This window comes from Phaseolus vulgaris, chromosome 9 (assembly GCF_051622355.1).
Source record: "Phaseolus vulgaris cultivar YP4 chromosome 9, ASM5162235v1, whole genome shotgun sequence".
NCBI classification, from domain to species: domain Eukaryota; kingdom Viridiplantae; phylum Streptophyta; class Magnoliopsida; order Fabales; family Fabaceae; genus Phaseolus; species Phaseolus vulgaris.
The window spans coordinates 15,720,264-15,747,746 of NC_143506.1; the positions used below are offsets into that span (position 1 = coordinate 15,720,264).

Sequence of the window (27,483 nt, forward strand, 5' to 3'; positions counted from 1 at the left end):
ATATGTAGAATATAAAATGTTTAAATTTTATTAATAATGATAAATTATTATTATTTTTGGAAACGACAAAATGTTATTTTGTTAGTTTATGCTAACTGAAGAGATTCTTCTCTCTCCACTCAACACTCACATTCTTGATACTGCACACATACTCTTCTCTCTCCACTCAAACTCACATTCTGAACACTCTTCTCTAACTCTTTATCAGTTCTCTCTTTTTCACTTTTTGTGTTGTGCCTTGCTATTGCTGCTAACTTTGTTCATGAATTTGAACAATGATTCACCAGGCCATAACCAGACTCAAAGTAAAAAACGAAAGCAACTCGATGCTGATAATTCTCCATACCTAGAATTGTCTAATTCCAACATGAACCCCAGAAGGTGTTTTGTTGACAGACACTGGTTGAATTTTGTATTTTTTTAAGAATTGTCATTTTATTTCATTGTCCTTTTTGAAAATTCATATGGGTTTTGCAAAATGTATACCTTACCCCTATTGTGTTTTTTTGTGATTTAGCCATAATGGTCTGGGAAGAATGATCATGAAGATTGCATTTTTCTTATTTTCTAGATCATTTGCGAGTTTTATAACAAAGATTGCATTTTCTATGGTTTTCTTTATCTCTTCTCGATTTGACAGTAAAGATTGCATTTTTTTGTTATTTTCTCTATCTTTTCTGATGGAATTTGGTCATAAAGACTGTTTTTTGCCATTTTGTGTCCCCCCCTGTAGGTATCAGGTAGAGGTGTTTCAAGTTGCATGGAGAAGGAACACAATAGCTGTGTTGGATACAGGCTCTGGTAAGACCTTGATTGCTGTGATGCTTATGAAAGAGGTTGGTCAAACCATCAAGACTTTGGCAGTGAAGAAGCTGATTGTTTTTTTGGCTCCCACAGTTCATCTTGTCAATCAGGCATGTTACATCGTACCTCTCTTACTGCTTCTGCTTATCTTTCACAGATGTGTTCATCATACTGAAAGATCTCATCATAACAACAACTAACATGGTCTTAATGTGGTCTGTCTTATTGTCTTAGATGTCCAACATAACCTCCCTTGAAAGGACCTGCAAACAGCCATCAGTTTACTTTTTATGCCTAGCAGCTTTTAATTTAAAAAAATCTACAACTTGAAGGGCTTAGTCATAGTGTATGTAATTTGATGTTTTGAACCTCAATACATTAATTCAACAACACCATCTTTTAAGTCATAAAGAATAAAATGCTATTCAATTGTTTACTTGTACCATGTACAACAGTATTTTGAAAGTTTTGTAATTGAGCTATCTCACCCTCCTTTTTTTATTCACCAAATGTTTCTTTCACATGGGGATTGCAATTCTAAACATTACCCAACTAGGCTCATTGTGTGGAACTTTGATTCTAATTTGCTGAAAGCTTAAAGCTCTTAAAAACAGAGATATGAGAGTTTAAAAGCTATATTATTCAATAATGAATTTAAACTATCTAAAATTGTGGTTAAAAGCTAAATTAACTCCTAATAGCAGGGACACTATTAACATGTAGAGGTCCCATAAGTGACTAATGAGATGTTGTACTCTTCTTTAGTAGCAAAGTATGTGATTTATTGATTCACAGGTTAAACTTATTTGGTGTTTGTGTCTACATTGCAGCAATTCAATAATATAAAATATCTGACAGATTTTCAAGTTGAGGAATACTATGGGGCTAAAGGAGTTGATACATGGACTTTGAAGACATGGGAGAAGGAGATTAGTTCCAATGATGTATGTTTATTTATTAACCCCATAATTTATTTCATAAAGATACTTTAGGCTTCCTTTGTTACGGTGGATTTTTCATTCATTGATTTGAACAGTATTATTCTGGGCTTAATGACATCTAGTTTATGATCTCTTATTAAAATAAAAATATTGTATAATTGTGCAGCTCACATTCTTTTCATTCTTTAATCTTGGAACACAATATATTACATAATTTAAAACTTATGGTATTTTCTTTGCGAGTATTTGGTCCATGGTTATCCATTCTTGCTCAACATTGATTGATTGATTGTTGGATACTATTTTGTGGTTCTCAAGATTATGATGCTTTTGATGGTCTTTTATTCTCCATTCTGGTTTGATGTGAGATATTAGCCTGAACCTATATGATTAATTTAAGAAGTGGAATTTTAATTGTTCTGAATTGCTAGACTTGAATAGTAGTCAATTACTTATCTCAAGATGACCCTTTTTGGTGAAAAGGTATTCAAACTTTTGTTTGATCAGTCTATAATAGCACAATGAATCAACAAATTGAGTTGGATAGTGTATTGTTAATTTCATTCTTAAATTTTTTTGGCTTGACTTTGTTACATGTTCTATCAAACTAAGAATCTTCTATTTTATTTAGTGCTAAACATTTTTTTGTGTTTGGATTTTCAAGCTCAATTTCTAGCACTTGTGAAGATTCTTAATAATGAATTTTTTACATGTAATAAATGTGATTTGATCATATTAGAATTATGATTTGATAGAGAAATATCTTCCAAATATTTCTCATAGTAGGTATTGATTTTATTCCTTATTATTGTATCTCTTTTTCACATAATTACAAGCAGTCCTCTCTATATTGTATCATATTTCAAGTTTTTTTAGCACCTCCACCTCCAACGACCCTGTTTCATGTCTGATTCGTTCAATGTGGTTTTTTTTGTGCCTATTCGTGATTATTTTGGTGTGTTTAATTGCTACTCCCTTCTTTTGTTGAATTTGTTGTGACCTTCACCAGGGAAATATCTTACCAAATATTTCTCATTCTTAGGTTTTTTTTTGTTCTTTGTTATTGTATATATTTTTTTATTATAAATTCTTTATTATAAGAGTACTTGTGTGTGCAAATCACACGATTGCAAGCAATCCTCTCTATTTTCAAGGGAATAATTTCGTATGTAGTAAAATAAATGGATGTATCAAAAGAAAAAAAATGTAGAAAGCATACAAGCTCCTCTTTTGTATTCAATATTTTTATAATGTTGTGGCTGTGTGGTTGCTACAACACTAATGTCTTTGTCTTATAGGTATTGGTTATGACACCCCAGATTCTTTTAGATGCCTTAAGAAAAGCATTCCTGCGTATGGAAATGATATGCTTGATTGTTATCGATGAATGTCATAGAGCAACCGGCAACCATCCATATACAAAAATAATGAAGGTAAGTGCTATAAAACAATCTTCTTTTTCCCTTGTATTTATTTGATCATGCACGATGTTTTCATCTTGTTGTCTTTAAATTTCTTTTAGGTTAGGAAATAGATTTACAAATAACTTTTGTCTTATGTTATGTCAATGAAGGAATTTTATCACCAAGCAAATGAAAAGCCAAAGATTTTTGGGATGACAGCATCACCAGTTGGTAAAAAAGGTAACTATTTACTTCCCAACTTTGACTAGCAACAATGAGTTGAAGAGCGCATTCCTTCTGAGTTCAGAGTATCCAATTTTTTCCCCAATTCTCCTTAGAGTGTTCTTCTTTCTTTGTTTATCTTGTTAGTTTTGCAGCTTCTTTTTATAGACTAAATCCTTGTCATTATCAAAATAATGTCCTTTATGAATTGGAATCTCGTGTTTCCTTCACAAATAAGGAAATGAAAAACACTTAAGAGAAATCTAGTTTTGTGAAGTTGACTATGGAACTGATAAACAGGTAATATGTAGTTGATTTTGTTCGATGTACTTGTGCCCTGAATTGTATTGTTTTCAATGGTTTCAATAGGGTGTTCTCCCCATCTTTAAATTTGTGAAATGTTATGCATCACAAAGTTTCTTACCTTTTGTCCCAAAATATATCTTTTTAAGAAAACTGTATGATTATGTATGTCAGTTGAAAGAGTTAAACTGCATGATGGGAAAAAATGTTCCTTGTGTGATACACAAAAAAACAGAGCCCTCTCCTTTTGATCTATATGATACTTGAGTTGATTTTTTTATTCTCATTACTTTATTTTGGGTGATATTTGTATATACTACTTTTACTTGTTTTCAATTTTTTCGTATCATAAAAATAAAATAAATAAAAATCATAATTTTTAGGAAAATAACTTAGTTGGAGCATTTGAGGGATGCTCCAACCAGTATACAAAAGATGCGTATCATACATGATGTCCTTGATGCAATCAGAATACAAAAAACCTCTCACACCATTCATTTTGCACAATCATACCCGCAAAATTATTATTTTTCTTTCTCCAATTAGTTATTGAGTGAAAAAACCTGGAATTCATATCCCCTGCAGCTAACCATCTCACCCTAAACTTTTGTTTTAATAAAGATTCCAACCTAACATCTAACTTCTTCAGTTCAGCCAACAATTGAATCCTCTCATACCTCTTGGCTTCTCCCAATTGTCATTCTCATCCAGCCTATCCATATGGTTAATCTTTGTTATCAGCTCTGGCTTTTGTTTATTGATGTCCCCAAATGACTCCCTATTTCCATAGTTTAAGAACAAACTTCATCCTTTTTAACTTTTCTTTTAACACAACCAGCCCATTTCCATATATGCACCATAGCTGTCCCATTTTATTCTTTATGAACTAAGCGGCTATGGGAATGCCAAATGTCTACATACCTAAAAGGCTTTGGATCCCAATCAACAAAATTTGATTTTAATACTAAGGCGCAATGGTCTGATATAGTTCTATCTAAAACATATTGTTTACTAGTAGGCCAAAATGTCAAGCATTCTGTGGATATCATGATTCTATCCAGTATGCTCTTAGCTAATCCGTTGGCCTATACCAGTTGAATTTTCTACCAATCATAGGTATGCCTACCACCTCCATCTTATCTAAGAAGGTATTAAAACCCTCAATTTCCATACTATGAAGGTTGTCGGCGCGTTCCCTGATTCCCAGACACTCTCCCTTCTTTCTTTGAGCACATGTATGTAAGTGTTCTTCCAGCGAAGTGAGAATAGTCTCTGCCACCACTTTGTCATCCACATTATCTGGTTTAATACTACCCAAGTCTGAACATTGAGATTTTGAAGATTGGATGCACCCCTTCCAGATGAAGTGCCAGAAGATTGACATGGAGCATAATGTTGGCTATGAAGGCAGTATCAGCAGCAGCAGCTAGATTGCATAAACATTTCTTCTTCTAATGACACCTGAAAAAAGCTTCCGTTAATCAGCATTTTGTTATACATTCTTGCTTCACAACCAACCAGAATACGAATTCTCAAGTGAGCATAATCTAAATGTTCCCAATTAATTAGTATAAAAACTTTTTAATGCAATTTATTTACTTAATTTTATGTACTATTCCACTTGCCCATACTAGCATAGAGAACTAACAATGGTTGGCACAAATAATTCACATGTATTTTATGCCATGATTTGCTGTGCCCTGCTTCCTGATGAAGCTCTTTTTTTTCTATGTATTGTTTTTAGTGGTTATTTCCTGTCTTACACTAGGAGTTACTATTTTGTGATGTTCATTTGAAAACAATTACTTGGAGTCCATATTGTGAATATAAAGACTTGAAAGCATCTGGATTGTATCTTGAAGGCTATATGCATTATTTATGTATTATATCCCGAACCAGGTGTTTCCTCTTCTACGGATTGTGAGGATCAAATATCAGAACTTGAAAGCATCTTGGATGCTAAGGTAATATTAATTTTTGTGCACTGATTTGATTAGTTTTTCTGTGAGTGTGTTAGTCCCAAGAGATTGCACACATGAATGAGACTGTTTTATTGATGATAATTCTGGACATAACTAGAACTACAGTACAAACCCACAAAACACACACCTAAGGCTATATCTTCTGCCCGTAACTGTCAGTGATACATATATTTCTAATCTAATAACTGTCCTATAAAATAGTTATGATCCACACATAAAAAAAACATAACTGATAAAATAAGTGTCATCCATACACATAATAACCGTTCTGAAATAGCTTCAACAAGTTGCTCATTTTCTTTTTTGGTGACAAAGTTTCCAAGTCATGTTGGTGTCTTCTACTAGCCTATCAGAGTGCACATGTGATAGTATGTTTATACCATTAAAATAATATAAATGTCTCTTTTTATGTTTCTGTAGAGATATACTATTGAAGATCGGACAGAGATGGATGGATATATATTGTCTGCTCAAGAGAGTTGTAGATATTATGACCAAGCACGATTTTCTGCGTTGAGTTTGAAACCAAAGATTGAAGCCTTGTGGTTCAAGGTATCTTGCTATGTACAAAGTACACCACTATTTTCCCCAATTGTTATCAATATTTCTTACAACCAAAGATACTGACTGAATCTAACCTGTTTGGACAGTTTGATGCATTGTTATCAGAAAATAAAAGTAACTATGTGGATGTGGAAAATAAATTTAAGACACTGTCTCAACGGATGTCCAATGAACTTGGAAAAATTTTACATTGCCTTGAAGATCTTGGAATCCTATGTGCTTATGAGGTATTTGTCAAACTCTCATTGTGGGGAAAAAGTTGTGTTACAAAGAAAAGAAAGGGGAATTTCTTTATTGGATTTTATAACTTACATAATTTCTAATATTTTGTAACTAAGAGTCATTGAAGTCTATATTTTTTAATTGGGGTTGTATTTTTTTTCCAATGCATTGTTTCTTATAAATTGGATGAAAAATCCACTTAAAAGTTTTATGTATTTGAGGTTGGGTAGAAAGAAAGTTTGTTCGATACATAGAAATATCAACATATATAAAGATAAATTAAGGGGTTATTGGTTACGGAATATTGTGGTGGTTTGTCTGTGCTATTTTTTTAGAAGTGTTTTTTAATAAAATAAGTAGACAAGTAGGCTTAGGCTTTTTATGTGTTTGTCTAATATGCTTTTCAACCTCTTTTAATAAGCTAATCCTATTTGCTTCTGAAATTAGTCATTATTTTAAAGAAGTGTTAGATTTCAGCTCAAAACCAATTGACACTAATTGAAGTTGCCCAACAGATATATAAGCTATTTATAAGTCGTACTTTAGGACTTTAGGCAGGTGATGTGAGACTTCCTAACACTCCCCTTCATAAATGCCTCCAGAACCAGGCAAGTACCAAGATGAAGTATAGGCTCTGATGCCAATTGTTGGATATAACTCTTATCACTTGTTCAAAGGTTATAGCTGATAGTTAGCAACTCTTTTTACTTAATAGTGTAGCAGTCCAAGTGCCACGATCTGACTGTGACTTGGTCCACCTAGCTTATGCCACCAGACAATGAATGTCACTTCCAACAATCTCCCCCTTCAACAATTGTCCTGTTGGGAATCAAACTCATGATCTTAACTCCAATAACATGTTAGGTTTCAGCTTAAAACCAATTGACATTAAGTGAAGTTGCCTAATAGATATATAAGTCTCACTCCCTAGACTGGAGGCCAGCGATGTGGGACCTTTCAACAAAATTTTTATTTAAAAAACACTTACATTAAGTTTGAACAAACTAACTCATTTATGTTTTGTTGTTAAGAAAGAGTCATTAAAATCTTTTTTGTAATTGAATTAGGTTTATATTTTGTTAACCGATACTCTCCCCCTATAAATCAAATGAAAAATATCAACTCTCAACTCTAACCCACATAAAGTTTTGCCTCTGAATTCTTTCTTTTGCCTTTGTCTTTGTTCTGTATAGCAGTCAACTTTTTTTGGTATTTTAAATAAAACCATATATTAGAAATGAAGGAAATTTTTTATGCTTTCATTAGTATGTGCAGCTCCAGCCTTTTAATCATAGTTTTATCTTTTGTTCTCCTCTCTCTCACACACATAGATGTATGTATGTCTTAGAAAGTGGACTTAGACCTAATTCAACCCTACCAAACCGACTTGTAAGGTGGAATTCTACCTACTTATATAGTTAGGATAAACTTTGATACCCTCTTAAGTTTATGCTTGACTTCCTTAGAAATCCAACTTGAAAGATGAGATTTGCAACTACTTATATATTATACTTTGGCCATATTTCTAATTGATGTGGAATCTCCAACAATGTGTATAGTATACTTATACATTATAGTGTGTCTATACTTGTGCAGGCAGTTAAAATCTGTCATGAGAATTTCTCCAAAACTGAAGGAATGTGTGAAATTTACAGAACATGTTATCTTCAGTGTATAACTTTTGTTGAAGAAGTAATAAAATTAATCGAAGAATCCCTCCATCTAGGTATGTTTTCTTTTATAGTTTCTTCTTCCCTTGTACCCCTATTTGAGCTATTGATCTTTCTGAATCTTCATGAAATCTCAGAATTGGGATTGCAAGTATATTTTCATTAGTTTCATCAGTTTATCTACTACTAGGATATTTTAAAAAATTCTTATGAAGTCTACTCATGATAATATGCAAGATTTTGCTGATGCTTAATATATAGCAATATTTTATGTCAGCAATAATTTTTTATTCGTGTTTCTTTGTTTTAGAGTGCTTTGTTTTCTGTATGAAGGTGTATGTTGACACACTTTCCATATGTGCATTCTGATTTTTTACATCAGAAGCAATCTGTTGCAAAGCAAAAACGTTGTGGATAAATGGATCTTCCTAATTGGTTTTGTTTTTGGTTCATAATTAGCCAAAAAGATACAGTAGCATGTCCTTTTAGACATCTTTTTTAGAAATGACGCATGCTATAAATGCTTACGAGGCATGGTAAATTTGTTTATTCATTTTAATCTCTGCCAACTGATTTAACTAATATTGCTGCAGCTGATAAAAATATTTTGGGGGTTGATTTTGATTATTCGAAGGCAGAAGATATGGGATACATATCTCCAAAATTACTTGAACTTATTAAAATCTTCCAATCACTTGGGTATGACACTATGATCTATTATATAAATAGTTTTCCTTTGAAACAATATGTAATATGGCAAATTGGTAATGTGTTTCTTTCTGTTTATAGAGAATCTAGTCAGGTGGTGTGCCTTATTTTTGTTGATAGAATCATTACAGCTAAGGTGATTGAAGGATTTGCAAAGAAAGTTCCCCAGATTTCTCATTTCTCTGTTTCTTATTTAACTGGAAACAATACATCGGTTGATGCTGTGGCTCCTAAAAGGCAGAAGGAGATATTGGATTCTTTTCGTTCTGGAAAGGTATTTGTTTATTGCATCATGTGATAAGTAATGTGCAATAAATTTGTCCTAAATGTTGGTATTGAGAATCTAATAAATAGATTATTAATGCTTTGTTTAGGTCAATCTATTATTTACTACTGATGTACTTGAGGAAGGAATTCATGTGCCAAACTGCTCATGTGTGATACGGTTTGACCTCCCAAAGACGGTTCGTAGTTATGTCCAATCTCGTGGAAGATCTAGGCAGGCTAACTCCCAATTTGTTGTGATGTTGGAGAGGCAAGCATTCTGATTGTCACAACCTGTTTGATTTTGATTTTTGGAAATTCCTTCTCCATAGAACACTCTTAGTACTTATTTTATTTTCAAGGGTGTTTGTGTGTATTATTTAAGTGCATAAAAGTTAATTTTTTTCATGTATTCAAAATTGATATAGTAAGAAAGTATAAATGGGAAGAGGAGATTAATTCGGTATACTAATCTAGGCCTGTAAATCAGAGGATGATCTTTCCTTTAAATGCAGAAAAATGAATATTTTTCTGATTTGAAACAGATACACATGAGGATCTTCAATAGGAATAGGAGATTAGTTCTCTGTACACTAATCTAGGCCTGAATATCATATATTAGTATTAACTTTACAAACCAAATTGCATAATTCTGATTGATTTCTGTATATTAAACCCTGTAATTCTATTCTAATTGCTTTCCTTAATTATCAGCATTAACACTTGTATCTACAGGGGAAACCTGAAGCAAAGAAATCAACTCTTTGACATCATTAGGAGTGAGCGCTCCATGACTGATGCATCTATGAATAAGGACCATGAATCTAGTTTAAGAGTATGTACAATGGGGAAAACAGAGGCATACTATGTGGAATCTACCGGAGCTTCTGTGACTTTAGATTCTAGTGTTAATCTTATCCACCGATACTGTGGAACACTTCCACGAGATCAGTAAGATTGGATCCTGTTGTGCCTATCTTCCTTTTAACTATTTGAAACATAGTCTTTATGTTCTTCTTGCAATTTGGATTAGGTACTCCTCTGCAAAGCCCAGTTACGTGTTTCTGCCAGTGGAAGGGGGTTACCAATGTAAATTAACATTGCCATCTAATTCAGCCCTCCAGACAATAATTGGTCCTTCAGGAAAAGATATTCGTTTGGCAAGACATCTTGCTTGTTTTGAAGCTTGTAAGAAGTTGCATCAAATGGGTGCTTTAAATGAACATTTGGTTCCATTAATTGAAAATCATTCAGAAGATGACCATATTGTGAAAAATAAAGAATCTAGTTCGGGGGCAGGTATAATTATCAGCTAACTTTTTTTATTTTTTATGAACTGTGGTTAAATATTTGTTTTAATTTAAATTTTGCATTATATTGCTGACACCCTAGATTTCCCAAACAATGGTTGTGCATATTTCAAATACCATTTGTAGTTCTTCTAATACAATTTCTATCCTTTTTTACTTAACGAACCACATCAAAATTGATTTCATATTAGATACTAACAAATCATCACCATCATGTATTTTGTTTGTACATAACCTCGACAAACTTTTTGAATGATTCTGATTTTTTTGAATGTGTCAAACCTTTTGTCCTATGTGTGTTTGATTAGCATAAGCTACAGATTTTCCATCTGTTGATTATATGTATAATTGTTTTTTAAATCAATTAGGACAAAATTAGTTTCATGTTTATGTATGTTTGCTGAAGTTATTTATAGACATTATGTTTATTTGGATTGTATGAAATGTTTTTTAAATAGTTGTTTTTTGGATGGTAAAAAAGGTTTCTTTTTACCAGATAGGGAAATAATCAGGAATCAATAATAAAAAAGCTTCAATTTCACACATAGTGAAAAAGATGTTTTTACCATAAAAGCATGCACCTTTTGTCTTTATTTGGGAGCTTTTCATGTGTCCCTTTATTTTAATTTCTTTTTTCTAATTCAATATTTTGAATTTAAAAATAAAATAAAATAAATAGATACTATTGAACAAATGCAAGGATGTGATGAATTAGTTCAATTTATTTGGTAGAAGGTAAACTCTTATGAGTTTATCAACCTTCAATGACTGTTATATTTGGATTGTATACTATGCTTATGTATTACTTTGGTTAAGGTTAACTCCTATGAGTTTACATAATCCCGTAAGTTTGACAACCATGAATTGAATGAGTATGCTTGCAGGTTTGAAATGTTTAAGGCGCATGGTGCTCTGTAGTCAAAATTGCGATTTAACACGATTCCACCCACCATGTCCAATTTAGAGCCCATGCAAGATTGTGCCAGAGTGGGATTGGTGGGATCCTTGTTGAAGATCATGGAAATGGCGGAATTGCCGTGTTTTCATGTTGTTTTGCATTCTAAGGTTTTGGGTTCTGCATTGCATAAAACCCTTTTTGGGTTAAAACCCAAGGCAATAAAATAAATTGTTCTCCTTCACACACGTTTGGTTTCACATAACTATGTAATTGATGTTATGTTATCCTTCCTTCTTGTCCGCTAAGCAACCACCTTCCCCTAAAGAATACCTAACTAGTTGTGGCTGTTCTAGTTGCTCGACCACACTATAGGTGAAGCTACGTGGTACCACTCGTTTCACTTTTTCTCCTTTACTCACATTTGTGACTATTCTTTTTAAATTTTATGTGTGTATATATATACACACATATATATATACACACACATACATATCATATATATGGAGAAGTATAATCTATGATCCGTATTATGATCCCACAATTTAAGATCTTGTGACCCCTTGATGGTCCTAACCTTAATCTCATATTTGACTACCTTGATAGTGCCTATGTCGGAATGTGACAATGTGGAACTGTTCCTTTTGTATGGGAATCTACTGGATGTTGGTTTGTGTTAAAATGCATTTTGATTTGCTTTTGACATTTGAAGGAACCACAAAAAGAAAGGAGTTACATGGAACAGCCAACATTCGTGCACTAAATGGTGCATGGGGAGACAAACTTGATGATGCAGCCAGATTTTTTGCCTATAAACTAGAGTTTGCATGTAGTATTGTTAGTGAAATATACTCTGGGTTTGTTCTTTTGATTGAGTCAAAGCTTGATGATGATGTGGGAAATATAGATTCAGATCTTTATTTAGTCTCAAAGACCGTGAAAGCTTCTGTCTCTCCGTGTGGGCAAGTTGATTTGGATGCTAAACAGGTATAAAAATAAGGTTTTAAAGGTTTAATCTGACATATATAGCTTCTGTCTCTATAATCTTTTAATCACATTTGTTTTGGAAGTTAACTTGATCGTTTTTTGTTTGTTCTCTACAGATGATGAAAGCAAAATGCTTCCATGAGCTTTTTTTCAATGGTTTGTTTGGTAGATTGGTGTTTAGGTCAAAATCAGCAGGAGGAGGAACAGAATTTTTACTTCAAAAAGACACAAAATCATTGTGGAGAGAAAAACACTTATATTTGCTTCTACCACTTGAGAAATTGAATGGTATTTGTGGGGGAGCCTTCCAAATTAATTGGCATGGAATCAGTTCTTGTGCATCTGCTATTGAATTCTTAAGGAGGAAATTTTCTCTGGGCACTGGAGATTGTGATGATAACGGAATAATCACATCACCTCAGGATACCAGTTCAATGGAGATTGAATATGTTGGAACAAACAAGATTCACTTTGCTAATTGTGTGGTTGATGCTGACAATATAAAAGACACGTTAGTTTTGGCCATTCACACTGGAAAAATATATTGTATTATTGACATCGACAGTAACTTATCTGCTGAAAGTCCTTTCTGTGAAAAGTCCAAGGACCACGTTACCTTCTCAGATTATTTCAGCAAAAGGTGAATAATTTGTTTTATTCCCTCCTTTACACATGGTTTTACTGGCTTTGTCATTCCTACATTATTAGTATACTTGACTAAACTTCAAATTTTAATCAGGTATGGGATTACACTGAGACATCCAAGACAGTCTCTTTTACTATTAAAGCAAAGTCATAATCCACACAATCTTCTTTTTAACTTCCACGAGGAAGGTTCGTTATTCCTAGTTAAAGTTTTCATCTTGTGGCTCTTATAGGCTGTTTCACATTTCTGTATTATGATTTTAATAAAATTTCATTTAAAATTAAAATTCACCATCTCCGTTGAAGCTGTTGTATGGAATTACATCTTACTCCATGATGATTTGAAAGAACTGATAGTGGATCTGAGATTCTCTGTTACTTTCTGTCTTGATAGAATTTATTTGAATCCTTGCATGACCATGGTTAACTTTGATTGTGATATTTTCTTTGAGAAGAGCAGATGGACGAGACAAGTCATCACAAATTGGCTCTACAACCTCCAAAGTGCCTGCACATGTCCACGTCCCACCTGAGCTTCTATTTGTTCTTGATTTTCAAAGAAACGTGTTGAGGTCATTGTACTTGTTACCATCTCTAATGTACCGCATTGAATCGTTAATGTTATCTAGTCAGCTTAGAGAAGAGATAGATGGTCAAACTAGCAAGTCCAACATAAATAGCTCACTGGTTTGTTCTTGGATAAAAGTACTCATTGATTGTTGATTTCTATTTTCATCATGATAATCTTATGTGTTTTTGCTTTTTGTAAATGTTAGATTCTAGAAGCACTTACAACTTTGAGATGCAGTGAAAGCTTTTCAATGGAACGTCTTGAGTTGCTAGGAGATTCTGTTTTGAAATATGTGGTGAGCTGTCACCTCTTTCTTAAATATCCCAAGAAACACGAAGGACAATTATCTACCAGACGATCACTAGCAGTTTGTAATTCAACACTTCATAAACTGGCAATAGATCGCAAATTACAGGTATTTTTTGTTTTTAATTTTTTGTGTTACTGTCTCATAGCCTAAAAGTTTGTGTTAGTTAAAGGCTCGTGAAATGTGGACCAAGCACAAACCCAGTAATAACTAGTTCTAATAATCAATTGCGAGCCAAACAAATTCTGTCTTGCGAGACAATCAAACTCTGACCAGATGAAAATTTTGATACCTGTTAAAAACCGATGATTAATCTGGATCAAATGCTAAGATACTTTTTTATTCTAAGAAATACAATTTCACGCCATGCATTCATTTATTCCATTAATGTTATGTATCAGTATCAATATTTGTTAGAAAGCTGCCTTAGTTGTTGTCACCCCTTTCGTCCCACGTTGACTACAAACGTGACTTAAATTGAGCTTATAAAGCATAGACAGTCTTTACTTACGAATAAGTTTTCTAATAATATTACATTCAGTAAGTTTGAGAGTGATTAGTTTCATTATTTTCTACAGATTAACATTTGCAGATAGAAAAATTATAAATTTAAGAAAAGTCTTCAGTGCCCGGACCATCCTGTTTAGTAATTCCCACCTTTATTTTTGTTGTTTACTTTTTAATGTTATCATTGTGAGACTTTAAGTTATGGACAAGCATTGGAATGAATTATTATATGGTTTTCTGTCATTTTATCTGTCAGGGTTATATTCGAGACTCTGCATTTGAACCACGTCGTTGGGTTGCTCCAGGACAGCGTTCTTTACACCCTGTTTGTTGTGATTGTGGATTGGATACCCTTGAAGTGCCTTTAGATGTTAAATTCCACACCGAGGATCCAAAAGTTGTGGTTGGGAAGTTTTGTGACAGGGGTCACCGCTGGATGTGTTCTAAGACTATTGCTGACTGTGTTGAAGCTCTGATAGGAGCATACTATGTGGGTGGTGGACTCTTTGCATCACTCAATGTTATGAAATGGCTTGGAATTGGCACTGAACTTGAACTATCCTTGGTTGACGAAGCAATCACTGCTGCCTCTCTGCATAGTTGCGTGCTAAAAGAAAGTGAGATTGAATGCCTTGAAAAGAAAATTGGGTATGAATTTTCTGTCAAGGGACTCTTACTGGAGGCTATCACACATTTGTCGGAGAAAGAACTTGGTATTGGCTGCTGTTATGAGGTAGCTGTGAAGTTTCATATATTCTTGAGTAGTTTATTGATATTTAACTTATAAAGTTTCTTAACATTGTACACCTATAATGCTACTTATTGATATTGGGGCAGAGACTCGAATTTCTTGGTGATTCGGTGTTGGACCTGCTTATCACATGGCATCTATATCAGAGTCACACAGATATTGATCCAGGGGTGTTGACTGACTTACGATCTGCTTCTGTCAATAATGACAATTTTGCTCAAGTTGCTGTTAGACATAACCTTCACCAGCATCTCCTACATGGCTCGGGATTATTACTGAGCCAAATATCAGAATATGCGAAGGCCATTTCTGAATCAGATCCTAGATCACATCCAAGCATTAGAGCTCCGAAGGTTGGTTTTGTTGATGATTGGATTATAGCACGTGTACCTATATATATTCAAAAGAAAAATCTATCTAAAAGATAAAAGATAAAGTCATCTTATCTTATATAGAATACAAACTACATATTTAATTACAGTCAATAATATTATTAGCTTAGCATTGATTTGTAAATTGTTTTCAATGTTTGAAACATCAAACAAAGATGAATGAAATTCATTTTATTTCGATGATTTTACTTTCTTACCCATACATACAATGGAGAAAATGGTAAACCAATAAATGCAATTCTTTTAGTCAAATATTTATAAGTAGGATTAGAATAAATCAAATTTTCACATATCTAAACATTTTAATGGTTTTCTTCATGCATGCAACATGAATCTAGAAGATTTACAGAATCAAGCAAAGTCCTATTTTAATTTTCTATGTAGAGATTGTCACTTATAAATAAAAAAAATTCCTGAAGCATATGGCACAAAACATATATGCAACACTTCTTCAAAAGTTGTAACATTGTTTTTGTTATAAATGTCACAGGCACTTGGAGATCTAGTGGAAAGTATTGTTGGGGCTTTGCTAATTGATACCAAGCTCAGTCTTGACCAAGTGTGGGAGGTTTTCTGTCCCCTATTATCCCCCATAGTTACACCTGAAAAACTTGAATTGCCTCCATATCGTGAATTAAATGAATTGTGTGATTCTCTTGGGTATTTTGTAAAAGTAAATGAAAATTGTGAAAAAAAGGGATCCATGGTGCATGTTGAGGTTAGTGTACAGTTGCTAAATGATCTGTTGGTTCGTGAAGGAAAGGGGGTAAATAAAAAAACTGCAAAAGGAGAAGCTTCATTTCATTTGTTGAAGGATCTTGAGGTTTGTTCTTTTATGTTTGTGTTCCAGAATCTTTTGTTAAGGTTTTTCTTAGAAAGTGAGTTTTTAAACCTAACTCAATCTCATAAAATCAGCTTATAAGGTAAGATTTGTATCCACTTACATACTATAATTTGACGACATCTTTAATCGATGTGAGATCTCCAATACAACTTCTCACATCGAGGACCGGATGTACTAGACATTCAGCATAGGAATATAGACCATATAACGGGTGACACAATAAGTCAACAAACTTTGGAAGGATTGACTTTGATATCTTTTTTAATCTGATGACTAAGAAGTATATTCTCAGCTGATATATTTGTGTGTGTATATATATATATATAAAGATGAGTACAAGTATGTCTCAAAGAGGAATGTTCCATCCTCTGTTCCTTAACATAAAGCTAGGTACACCCAAAACCAGCTTTATGTAAGTTGTACACTACTATAACAAACATTATTTTAACAGTCTTCTAAAATCTTTGTTAATCTTTAGTCAGTGAATAGTTTATTTAGTATTTAGTGATGGTTCATTTTCTGATGTTTAGATTTCAAAAAAAATTAGATTTAAGTTTATTGTTTCCATACTACTGGTATCCATATTTGTATATTTTATGACCAATTGCCTTATACTTGTAATCCTGCAGAAGCGGGGAATTTCATATTGTAATTTCATGTCCAAGGGAAAAAGAGATAATTCTGTCCATATGACTGATTCACCTCATCTGAAAAGGGATTCTAGTACTTGTTTTACTCTAATTGAAGAACATTCCTCAGAGCCGGTAATTAAAAGGAACAGATTGGATGGAACTAACCCAACTGAAAGTATTTTGCCTCTCAAAGACTCTTCCAATGACGACTCTGGTTTTAGTGCTTCCATTCCAGGTTTGCACCACCGATTTCTTTTTCTTGCTTGATATCAAGTTTTGTCATCACCGTGACAGTGTCCACTTCTGGAAAACTCTCTCCCTTTGTGTCTTTGTATGGCTTGTTAAATGTTTTTTAAGAACAAACTGACAAATTAGAGCAAATGGAAGTGATGTGTTTATTTCCATTGTCTATCATGCAATTTTCTTATTCTCATGCTCCATGTACCATGCATATAATTTTTGCCCGTTTTAAGTTTTTATGAAGAATGAAAAAATATCTACTATATCAGTTATGTGAGACATCTGAATTTATCACTCTCTGTAAGAATTAATTTGATAACTACCTATGGATTAACTTCATTTTTTATTCATGTTACACAGTTAATTTATCAATTAATATGAAAAAGGGAGGACCACGGACCACACTATTTGAGGTGTGTAAGAAACTACAGTGGCCAGTGCCTACATTTGATTCAACTGAATATAAAGATAGGTGAGTCCAGCAACTAGTTTGTACTTTCAACTGCTTGAGCTGGTTGAATCTTTTAGAATTTATGTAGAATTACATGCAGGATTCGTTTGTGTATAATATGTGGAGAACAGAACTGATCCCTAAACCTTTAACATCAGTGTTTCAAAAATAGGTTTGATATGGCAAAAAAGGATACTGTAAATGATATTGTTGTTTATATATGGTGGGGTGCAATGCAACACATATGATGTGCAGATAATACAATTGGTAATGCCATGGCAGGTGAATTTGACTAGCCTTTATTCTGTAACAGATCTCTATTTGAATCCTGTGAAGGCCTGCAAGGAACCAAGGGACTTAACTGTTTTGTTTCAAAAATTACCTTGTGCATACCCAAGTATGGAAATATAGAGTGCCAAGGAGAAGCTAGAAGTGATAAGAAGAGCTCCTTTGACTCTGCTGCAGTTGAAATGCTTCTTGAGCTGCAAAAACTGGGAAAAGTTGAAATTGATCCTCCCCTTTCTAGTTAGGGGAAGAGAAAGGGAAGAGAAGGGAAAAGAAGAGGAAAAAAGGGCTGGTACTACAATTTTGTGCCCCCAAAAAACATGAACTGATGTTTTGTGCCATTAATCTGTTATATTCTCAGATTGATGGTAGAGGACCGTTAGTTTACAGTATTTTGGGGTTGCAAATTTGTGTTGCTAGTATTGTGACCCAAAGGAGAAAGATTAGGAAACAAAAAAGAGTGGATTGAAAACAACGAGGTGGTCCTTTTCTTTTCCTTATTCTCTGGGAGAAGATTGATACTTTTTATTTAGAAATAAAACTGTTAGACGTGTCTTTGATGCTAAAATAATGCATCTGCATGTATGTAATATGTTGTGCAATTTTTCAGTGCAAGTGAAAGAATAAAGTTGCACAAATAAACAATGCTGAAGTTGGGTCTCTAGGAGTAATCTATAGGGTTTGTGTGCCATTTTTAAAATACTTTAAATAATTATTCAAAAATAAAGGATTTGCAAATATATATGCTTAATTTGTTTTTACCGTCTGTATGATATGTTTATGGATTCAATATTAACTATTTTCATATAATTCAGAAAACATGAGTTTTCTCTGCCTTTTTAATAGCTCTCTCTGAACAAAACGTTTATCTAACATACCTTTCACCACAATTAATATTCAAAAAAAGTTTCCTACGCCAGTTTGTGATATCTTCAGTGGATTGGATTGGTTTTTTTCTTGCATCTCCATACTTTCTTCTTAGGTATGGACAATGCTAAAAATCCATGCATTGTTAGAGATACAATGGGAAGGTGCAGGAACAATTATGAATATGAATATGCAAAATCAACTGTTGTGTGTACCTATTTTGTATCTAACATAAATATTTTTTCCATTAACTCTTCTTGCCAATGAATTGGTTTGATTTTTCAGATAATATATGTAAAAGATAGTTCTAATAGCCTTTTTTCTTATTTTCCTATTATGATGAGTTTTTTTTTTTAGTTTGTTTTACTGTATTAAATGTTGATATAAAAAAAAGAGTCATAGTCTTTAATGAAAGTTAACTTGTGTGAGGAATAACATCAAGATGATTTGTAATATTTGATTGATTATGATTTTATATTTTCCATTTATAGTAGAAGTTTCCAAAGAATTTATTCCTGAAATGTCTCCAGCAGATAAATGAATTTTTTAAACATGGTGAATGTAACTTTCCCTTTATAACAATTCAACAGCTCTCATCTTGCATATCAATGCGTTCATTTCTTATGCAGTAAAAAAAGAAAATTTGTATGTTTACAGTAAATAAAAAAGACAGATTCAAGCAAAACATTGTAATTTAACCTATCTTAAAATTATTACTAGCAGAAAAAAATTATAATTCAATGCGCATAGCAGAAAATTCTTTACATAAAAAATATCATTGAGAACATTCATTACATGGATCTTATGATCCAAATATTTAATCCAAGTCTGCTGTTAATGAAAACATTAGCATCAACAACCAACTATATTTTCCCAATCTCTCATTGTTATATCCACAAGCTAAAATTTCCCCATTTTTGGCCATTCAATCTTGTAAAATGAAATCACCTTAGGCCCTAATTAATAGCTCATAAACGTTAGAGTTGTTTTCTCCACTTACACGCTTCAACATTTCAAAACTTGTACGACTGCCCAAGAATTCAACCCTTTTGAACATTACATGCCCATGTGCTGTTCTTTCCTTACTTGAGTACACTGATCGAAGCCTATCAGCATGTCTTGAATCACTATGAATTGCGACTTCAATTTCCTGCCTGGACATGTTCTCCTATCATAGCATAAAGTATACATAGAATAGAAGCAGAAACCATATTGTTAGAGAGAGCTGATAATAATGCATGCATTCCAAAAGAATAAATTTTGTACCTGATAAAATGCATGTATATGATCCAACACCTGAAGACACGTAAAACCATTATGGCTGAAAAACGTTCTCGATGAAGGACCCATCTCGGAAAATCGGTCAATTGGGAAGAGTATGGTGAGGAAATGGTTTTTGAATATCAACTCAGATTTCTCACTGTAATAGATGTTAAGAAAAGATTGAAAGACTAGCAATAATGTTGTTATATCTTGCTACCCAACGAAAAGGTGTAACACTACTCACAGGGAGTTAATAACAACCTTTCTGTCAGAGGACGAGTGGAGTTTGAAAATGAAGCTTCTGAATCCTTGCCATCCCCTTTTGCATCAAAATATATTGAAGCATGATTTTCACTAGGATCTTCAACACTAAAAGAGTCTGTGTAGATGGAAGCAGTTGAGGTTGAGTCAGATATAGACCAGCAGATACAGTCTAGAAGGTTGTTGGGTGTTATAGGACGTATTGGAGTCTGACAAGTCTGCAAAATAATGTTCAAATCAAATAAATGATAGATCCATAGGATGTATCTTTTCTTTTTCTTTCTAGTACATCCTCTAGAAGCACATGATTTTGAAGCTTTGGGATGCCAATTTAGTAGGGATTTCAAAACTTCATAGTAATGCTTTATGCAGTTAAATTTTATAGAAGTATGCGATAAATCTATAGAATCAATTAAATGAAGCAGTAGAACAAAATGACGCTCTCTTTTCCACATTTGTTGACTGATCACTTGACCCTCTATACCGAAATCATGAAATGTCAGCAAATGGGTATTCCATCAGATTGTGTCCTTTCATACTTTCAAGTTTTAAACGCTTTATGGATAAAAAATTTCCAAGCTCAACATGTTGATGCAAAACGTTGCAATATGCTTTTTCTTATACTTATTTGAAAGAGCAAAATACACTGATATCCCTTGTAATTTCTTGACAACTCAAACAATATCCTTTCCTTTGTAACATACACAGTAACTCTCCTTATAGGATACACCATGTAATGTGCTTTTTTGGGAGGAGTACCCGGTGTAATGTGTTTCAAATAATTAAGTGGGTGTAGACATTAAAAACACAACGATATCATGTGAAATTTAACAAACCCATAGGTTTCTTTAGGAGTGGATAAAATGCATGCATTGAGCTAAATTATTGCAAAATTGAACTGAACTCTAAAAGTAGTTCTACAAAACTGAACTAAATAATATAACAGTTTTAAATTAATTGAACTGAATTACATCATAGTAGAGTGAACTCAACCAAATTAATCTACTCTAAACTGGGTTTTAAATTGCTTAAACTACTTGAATTATTTGAAAGTTATATTTTCCAATCATATAAGTTATAGTCTAATTTAGTTCACACAGTTTTATTTATAAAGAATTCAGTTTTTTAAAACTAAACTAATTTAACATTTCAGTTCAAGTTTTTTTTCAAAACAATTCAGTTTTTTTGTGGAATTCAATTTTCTTTTATGCAACTCAATTTTGTATCACTTTGGTTCGGTCCAAATATTTTTGTACAACCTTTGGTGTGTCGATCTAATTTGCTCTTTCTGAAAAGCATGAGAAATTAAAGAGAGTGGATAATACTGCTTGCGATTGAACCTTCCAAAATGTGGTGCCCAAGTTTCAAATGACAGAACTCAAATCTCTAGTGTTAAGAAGACTTCTCTAAATTAACATGTGCCAAATTATTACCTTGGATCACATGATTAGTAATAGACAAAAAGCTACAAACTTAGGTGAATTTAACATCTAAAACATACAACTAAATTGGGAACAGGAAAAATAATAGAACAAGACTTTTTATTAATTATTAGGGAGCCAAACAGGCAGGTGTATAGAGAGAAAGCTCACAGAATAAACAAAAGTGAATCAAAGGATCACCTGCATTCGACGACCACGGCGACTTCTGACTCCAATTTTTGCGGAGTTCACAATTTGTTGTCTTTCTTCATAGCCAACTTCACTTTCACTATCCAGAGGATAGTTAGAGACTCTTTGCTTTATTACTTCCTGCATTTCAATAAAATTCATATTATAGTTTCACAAGGGAGAGAACCAAGGGTTCTAACACCTAATAGCAATGTTTAAAAAACTAGACTGAAAATGTTTTACTAAACTTGAAAGCACCATAGAAATAAGAAAAAATGAATTTCAAAACTGTAAAGGAATATATTAAGAAATTACCTTTCCTGAAATGCCATTATGAACGTCTTCAAGCATAAGACCAACTTGCTTTGCCAAATCAACAGACATGTGCACAAGCCTTCGCACATATTTCTCCTTAGCTGTTTTGATTATCCACAGAGGCTGAGACATATCATAACAAAGAACTTCGTTGTGATATAAATATTACTGCAGAAGCCTACGTAGTCTATAACAATTAAATAGCGTATTAATGTTTTTCAGGAGTTGTACAGCTAGAATGACAAAGTAAAATAGAAGGACAAGCAAACAGTTTGAGCTTAAGAAAGTTCTATCCCTTCAAAAGGTCTTTCATGTGATTAGATAAATATTAGAATACAATGTAGGAGGACTTACTGTAATGAGATTACTAGAGTATCCAAGGTATCTTTGGATTGATGTCCCTTCAGTTACTACATGACTAACATTGCAGCCAACAAACCACTGTTCCACCAAACTAGCACCTTCTCTTGAAGCAGTCTCAGTAACCTATCAAACAATGCAAAGCATATAAGTGTCCAGGAAAAGAGCACTGGAATCATATGCTAGCTTAACCAAAACAAGGAACTGACACTGACCATTGTTCAACAGACTCCATATCATGTGAAACACTTCCAATAAAGCTAATATGATCACAAAATATCTAGGTATTTGTTCTCAGAAACACAATTTTACCTTGTTCCGCAACTCGGATGAAATACTTGGATCAACATAGATGGAGCAGCCAGACAAAGTTGAGTCCGAAATTCTGATAGACTCTCTCACAGAGAATCTTTGAAGTTCCTCGACACTATTAGCTTTCTTGGCTTGTTGGATTCTTGCTGGAAGACAATGATTATCGGCATTTGTATACTCAGAAAGCAGTCTAAAATCTTCCATGCGCATGTTGTTATCCCCGTAACTCTTCACTCTATAATGTGATTCGCTCAACCTCACTGCAGCAGATACAATAATGTATTTAGTTATAACAACTACAAATATAAACATGAATAACTTAAAGTCATACATCATTCGAGTTACAACATTACAACTATGCTACTTAATTATTAAAATCAATTCAGATAGAGAGCTAAAGAAGATGAAAATAAAATTAGTCAGAAAAAGTGAAAATCTCTATGACCTTAGAGACCACAGATTCCTTACTGGATTATGTATGATATTTTGATCAAGTGCAGCAAGATGCTATTGCTACTACAAATCCAATGCACTCTTTGAAATAAAAAATAATAAATGAAATAAAAAGGAATATGTATCAGTTTAAGCTTAACCAACCACTCATTCTCTGAATGAGAAGAAGTGTGTAGCCAGATAATCACCAAAAACTGCGCTGCTGACTCTTCTAATCACAAGAAGAATGTGTAGTTTGTTAAATACAATTAGACTCTACAGCATGAGTCTACAATTCAACATGAGGTCTAAAGATGCAAAATATGAAAGTTGTCAGATTCCTGTATTGTGTGACTCTACAGCATGAGGGATGAATCATAATCACCAAGAAAGCCAACCAAAATACAAAACATGTCAATGAAAACAGTTAAAATCAATTACCATTTTTCCTGACGCCATCCACAAACCAACCCAGTGTGACAATAAAAAGCCCATTTTTTGCTCCATGCTTCAGTGCATGCTCAAACTTACGTCCACCAAAACTGTACTACACGTTAAAGATTTCATTATAGCATTGAACCAATCATCATAAAATGTATTGGATGAATTCCAATGCTATGATAAAGGGCCACAAGCAATCATTATGATCATGCTATGGTAGATCCACTAAACATAAATAAATTACATAACATCTTTCCGAACTCAGTACAAATAAATTTAAATAAAGAGGAATTGATAAGGTACGACACTTTGTTCTGACTCAACCAAGAAAGTAAAGAAAATATTTTCTGAATGTGAACAGAATTTTTTCCCATAGGGTTTATAATCAATGTATGACAGTAAATGGGCATTGCATATTCGTACTACAGTATCATGCTATTGCTATTACAATGTAGGAAATTTCGTATAATTTATGGCAGAAAAGGATATCTGAACCACCAAATGGGTACATTGAGGATGCAAATTGGGGCTATACTGGCCACCTAATCTCTCTGTAGCCTCCATGACCTGATTCCTAGCTTCTGCAAAACCACCAACCAAAAGAAAACAACACAACTGCATATCTCTTTAACTTGTCACGGAAAGAGAGAGAAGAGAAACAAAGACGTCACAACACATTTACTATCAGTTTCACTGATAACTAAAACTACACCTTTTCAGCCAATTACATGAAAAGTTTTATGCCAAGAAGACAAGACAAAACAGAAGAGAACAGGCGAAGATAGATTTCATGAAAACATGCACTAATTACTATAAACCAGATAGAGAGTACAAAAGAGACCCCCTTTTGTTTCTCAACCCTTTGTTAGATTGCTCACTGTAAAAGATAAAACAGGAATGTAGATTACAGAAGTCCAAATATGTTTCATTTGACATCTTATATCGACAAAAAGGGCAACCATCATTCACCCGTCCATACCGTCTCGATGGAGAGAGAGAATAAGGTTCATTCTTTCGAAAATAAAATGTTATTTAAACATTTATGCTGAATCAATCCAGTGGTTTGAAGTAATTTGTTGATAGAAACAGAAAGCTTAGAGGAACAAGGAAAAGAAAGAGTAGTGGAGAGTGTCAAGCCAGGACAATGAAACTATATCCAACCAATCAAAAGTGAAAAACAGAATGATACATGAATGAATTCACACCTTTAGATAAACCAGTGACGCATATGACGAGACCAGCAAAAGGAGCAGTTGATGATGGCACTTGCACAGAGGACGAAACAGGAGACATTGGCTCCAATGATTGCAAACCTCTGAATGAAGGAACTGAAGATGAAAACAGCCTCGAACACCCCTTGCCACTCACAACTTCAACTCTACCATCACCACCCATAACAGCCACAAGATTTTTATCACACACAAATTTTAAAAACAAAAGAAACTATCTATCCATCATTCAGTAATTGAAAATTGCAAACCCACAAGGCATATATCTGGCTCAAAATTCATGAAACGGGTTTCCGATAATTCAATAGAAACAACGAATGGATGAATTATTAAAGGGGGGGAAAAAGAGTCGGGTCTGGGAAGAGTTGAACTTTAAATGGATCAAACCCAGATCACGTGAAGGGAAGAAACAATTCCAAAATTGAAATTTTGGACAAGTTGAAAAAGGCTGTGAGATGAAAAAAAAAACGGAATCTTGAGTAAAGGGATTGCTGTTGTTGTGGAGTTGGAGACAGAGGATAGATTTTTGAAGATGTGTATGTTTTTGTTTTGCAGTGTGTGTGCAGAGCAGAGGGAGGACAATAAGAAAAGGGAATTTTTTTGAATGTGGTGCTCTGTTATCTCTGACGATGAGTCACAGTCAGAATTATGAATCTTCTTTATCTGCGTGAGTAGGCGCAGGAAATAGTGCCCCTCAGACCATTATAGTTCCTACTTGTTATAGTGCTTTTTTAAAAAGGAAAAAACCCTGCTTTTGTAAATTGCAAATGCATGTGATGTCTGAAGGAAGTAGTGGGATGAGAGAGAGAGAGAGAGATGGAAGAAAAAGCGGGTCAAAGCAGTAACAGGAATCACACTCACACACCTCTCAAGTTTCAACTTAACTCAACCCAAATTGAAATGAGAGAGGAGAGAGAAGAGAGAAAAAGGGTTTTGTTTTGAAAAAGTTTGGAGGATTCCCATTTCTTGAAGTGAGCGCAAGGTTTAGGAAATGTGAGTTAAAGATAGATGTGAGAAAGAAGGAAGAGACAAAGCTCACCTGGGTTCTGGTTCGTTGGGTGGGGTTCATGGTCTTTGCTGATCACAACACAAGAGAGTGCTGTGTGGTCCGTGTTGTGTTGTGCTGTGTATCTATGTCACCAACACGCCGGCGAAACCTTCTTTTCAAATTCAATGCCCTCAAAATATTATTCACAAATACATTAAGAGTGATGATACGATGAAACCATTTAATTAAAGTTGTTTTATTTCATTTATTTTAAAATTGTTTTTTTTTCACTTTTTTATTAGAAATAAAATTCTAATTCTAATTTGGAATAGGATTATTAACATGTTGGAGATCTCACGTCGACTAAATATTAGAACATTTCATTATATAAACGTGGATGCAAACTTCACTTCATGAGCCAGTTTTATAGAATTGAGTTAGATTTAAAATTCATTTCTTAACATGGTATAGAGCCACCATTTAAAATCTATTCAAGCGAATGTTTATTGGGTTTATCAGGTCATTATCGGATCACCCATAATATGTTATCCCATGAATTAAATTGTCATGTTTGACGTGAAAAAGGTGTATGAATCGGTTTTATGAATTTGAATTAGACTTAAAATCTATTTTTTAACAATATATCACTACGTTTTTATTTTCTTTTTAATTATAATTTGGTATGAGATTCTTAACATATCACTATTTCTTTTTTGAGTTGAAATTCAATACAGAATTATCAATATATAACACATAAAATGTGACTGTTAAAATAATTATTATAGAAAGATAAATCAATAAAAGAATATTTAATAAATTGTTTTACATTATTAATGTATACTTTTTTTTCCTTTTCTTCATTTCTATCTTTCACTCTATTTTCTCCATGTTGTATTCTAAAAAGCCCTGTATTCCTTTTTTTAGGTGATTTAATATTTTCTTTCTCGTGTACTTTGTTTCTTTTAGATGAAAATTCAAAATAAGACTTTTTTTTTATTTGGTTTTGATTTTGTTTAGATTCAAAGGCATTTGATACAAAAGTGCATATGTGATCTTGAAGTTGTGTATGATTATGATTCTTCATTATATGTTCTCTCTCAAAGAATTTGTTTAATGTGTATTTGTTCAATATTAAAATTCGTGTTAATGTCTACAACACAAAATTTTACTGAGAAATTTTCAATACAGAATTCAATTCTTTTATATGAAACCATGTTTTCTTTAAAGATAACTGTATTTAAAAAATAATCAAAAGACATTAACACAACATATACTTATTATTGCACGATTCAGTTAGATAATTTATTCTTAGAATTAATTGTTATATTTTTTTTAATCACTTAGATTATGTTTACAAATATTTGAATTAATTTAGAATTATTTTGTATTATATTTATCCAAATTTATGACATGTATAAAAAATGTATTTATTAAAATATGGATAATTTAATTATAGATTTACAACTGTTCAGTTTTTTCTAAAATTTAACATAATCTCAAATCCT

At 33.1% G+C, this 27,483-nt stretch overlaps 2 protein-coding genes across 5 annotated transcripts; one reads left to right on the forward strand and one right to left on the reverse strand.

Moving 5' to 3' along the window:
* Window positions 1-103: 103 nt before the first annotated feature.
* On the forward strand, window positions 104-18,651 carry DCL3 (dicer-like 3). 2 transcript variants are annotated; one of them, XM_068624447.1, is made up of 25 exons: window positions 104-381; window positions 734-914; window positions 1,635-1,748; window positions 3,044-3,178; window positions 3,319-3,388; window positions 5,573-5,637; window positions 6,076-6,207; window positions 6,306-6,446; window positions 8,038-8,167; window positions 8,705-8,810; window positions 8,901-9,093; window positions 9,194-9,354; window positions 9,819-10,034; window positions 10,117-10,382; window positions 12,001-12,275; window positions 12,392-12,915; window positions 13,015-13,109; window positions 13,381-13,607; window positions 13,697-13,906; window positions 14,562-15,038; window positions 15,143-15,409; window positions 15,939-16,271; window positions 16,922-17,159; window positions 17,525-17,636; window positions 17,929-18,651. In XM_068624447.1, exons 1-25 carry the CDS (start codon window positions 263-265, stop codon window positions 18,143-18,145), a joined length of 5,004 nt encoding a protein of 1,667 aa, XP_068480548.1. In that variant the 5' UTR covers window positions 104-262; the 3' UTR covers window positions 18,146-18,651. The 2 variants fall into 2 exon arrangements, with proteins under 2 accessions (XP_068480548.1, XP_068480547.1); XM_068624446.2 differs by having other exon boundaries at window positions 122-381; window positions 8,705-9,093.
* Window positions 18,652-19,514: 863 nt separating this feature from the next.
* Window positions 19,515-26,194, reverse strand: LOC137820382 (uncharacterized). 3 transcript variants are annotated; one of them, XM_068624449.1, is made up of 11 exons: window positions 26,030-26,194; window positions 24,967-25,139; window positions 24,250-24,342; window positions 23,762-23,863; window positions 22,889-23,148; window positions 22,571-22,702; window positions 22,217-22,339; window positions 21,914-22,042; window positions 20,292-20,509; window positions 20,034-20,187; window positions 19,515-19,935 (listed from the first exon to the last, which is right to left on the reverse strand). In XM_068624449.1, exons 2-11 carry the CDS (start codon window positions 25,052-25,054, stop codon window positions 19,717-19,719), a joined length of 1,518 nt encoding a protein of 505 aa, XP_068480550.1. In that variant the 5' UTR covers window positions 25,055-25,139; window positions 26,030-26,194; the 3' UTR covers window positions 19,515-19,716. The 3 variants fall into 3 exon arrangements, 2 of the variants coding, with proteins under 2 accessions (XP_068480550.1, XP_068480549.1); XR_016515445.1 differs by lacking the exon at window positions 26,030-26,194 and having other exon boundaries at window positions 20,275-20,509; window positions 24,967-25,967; XM_068624448.1 differs by lacking the exon at window positions 26,030-26,194 and having other exon boundaries at window positions 24,967-25,967.
* Window positions 26,195-27,483: the final 1,289 nt, after the last annotated feature.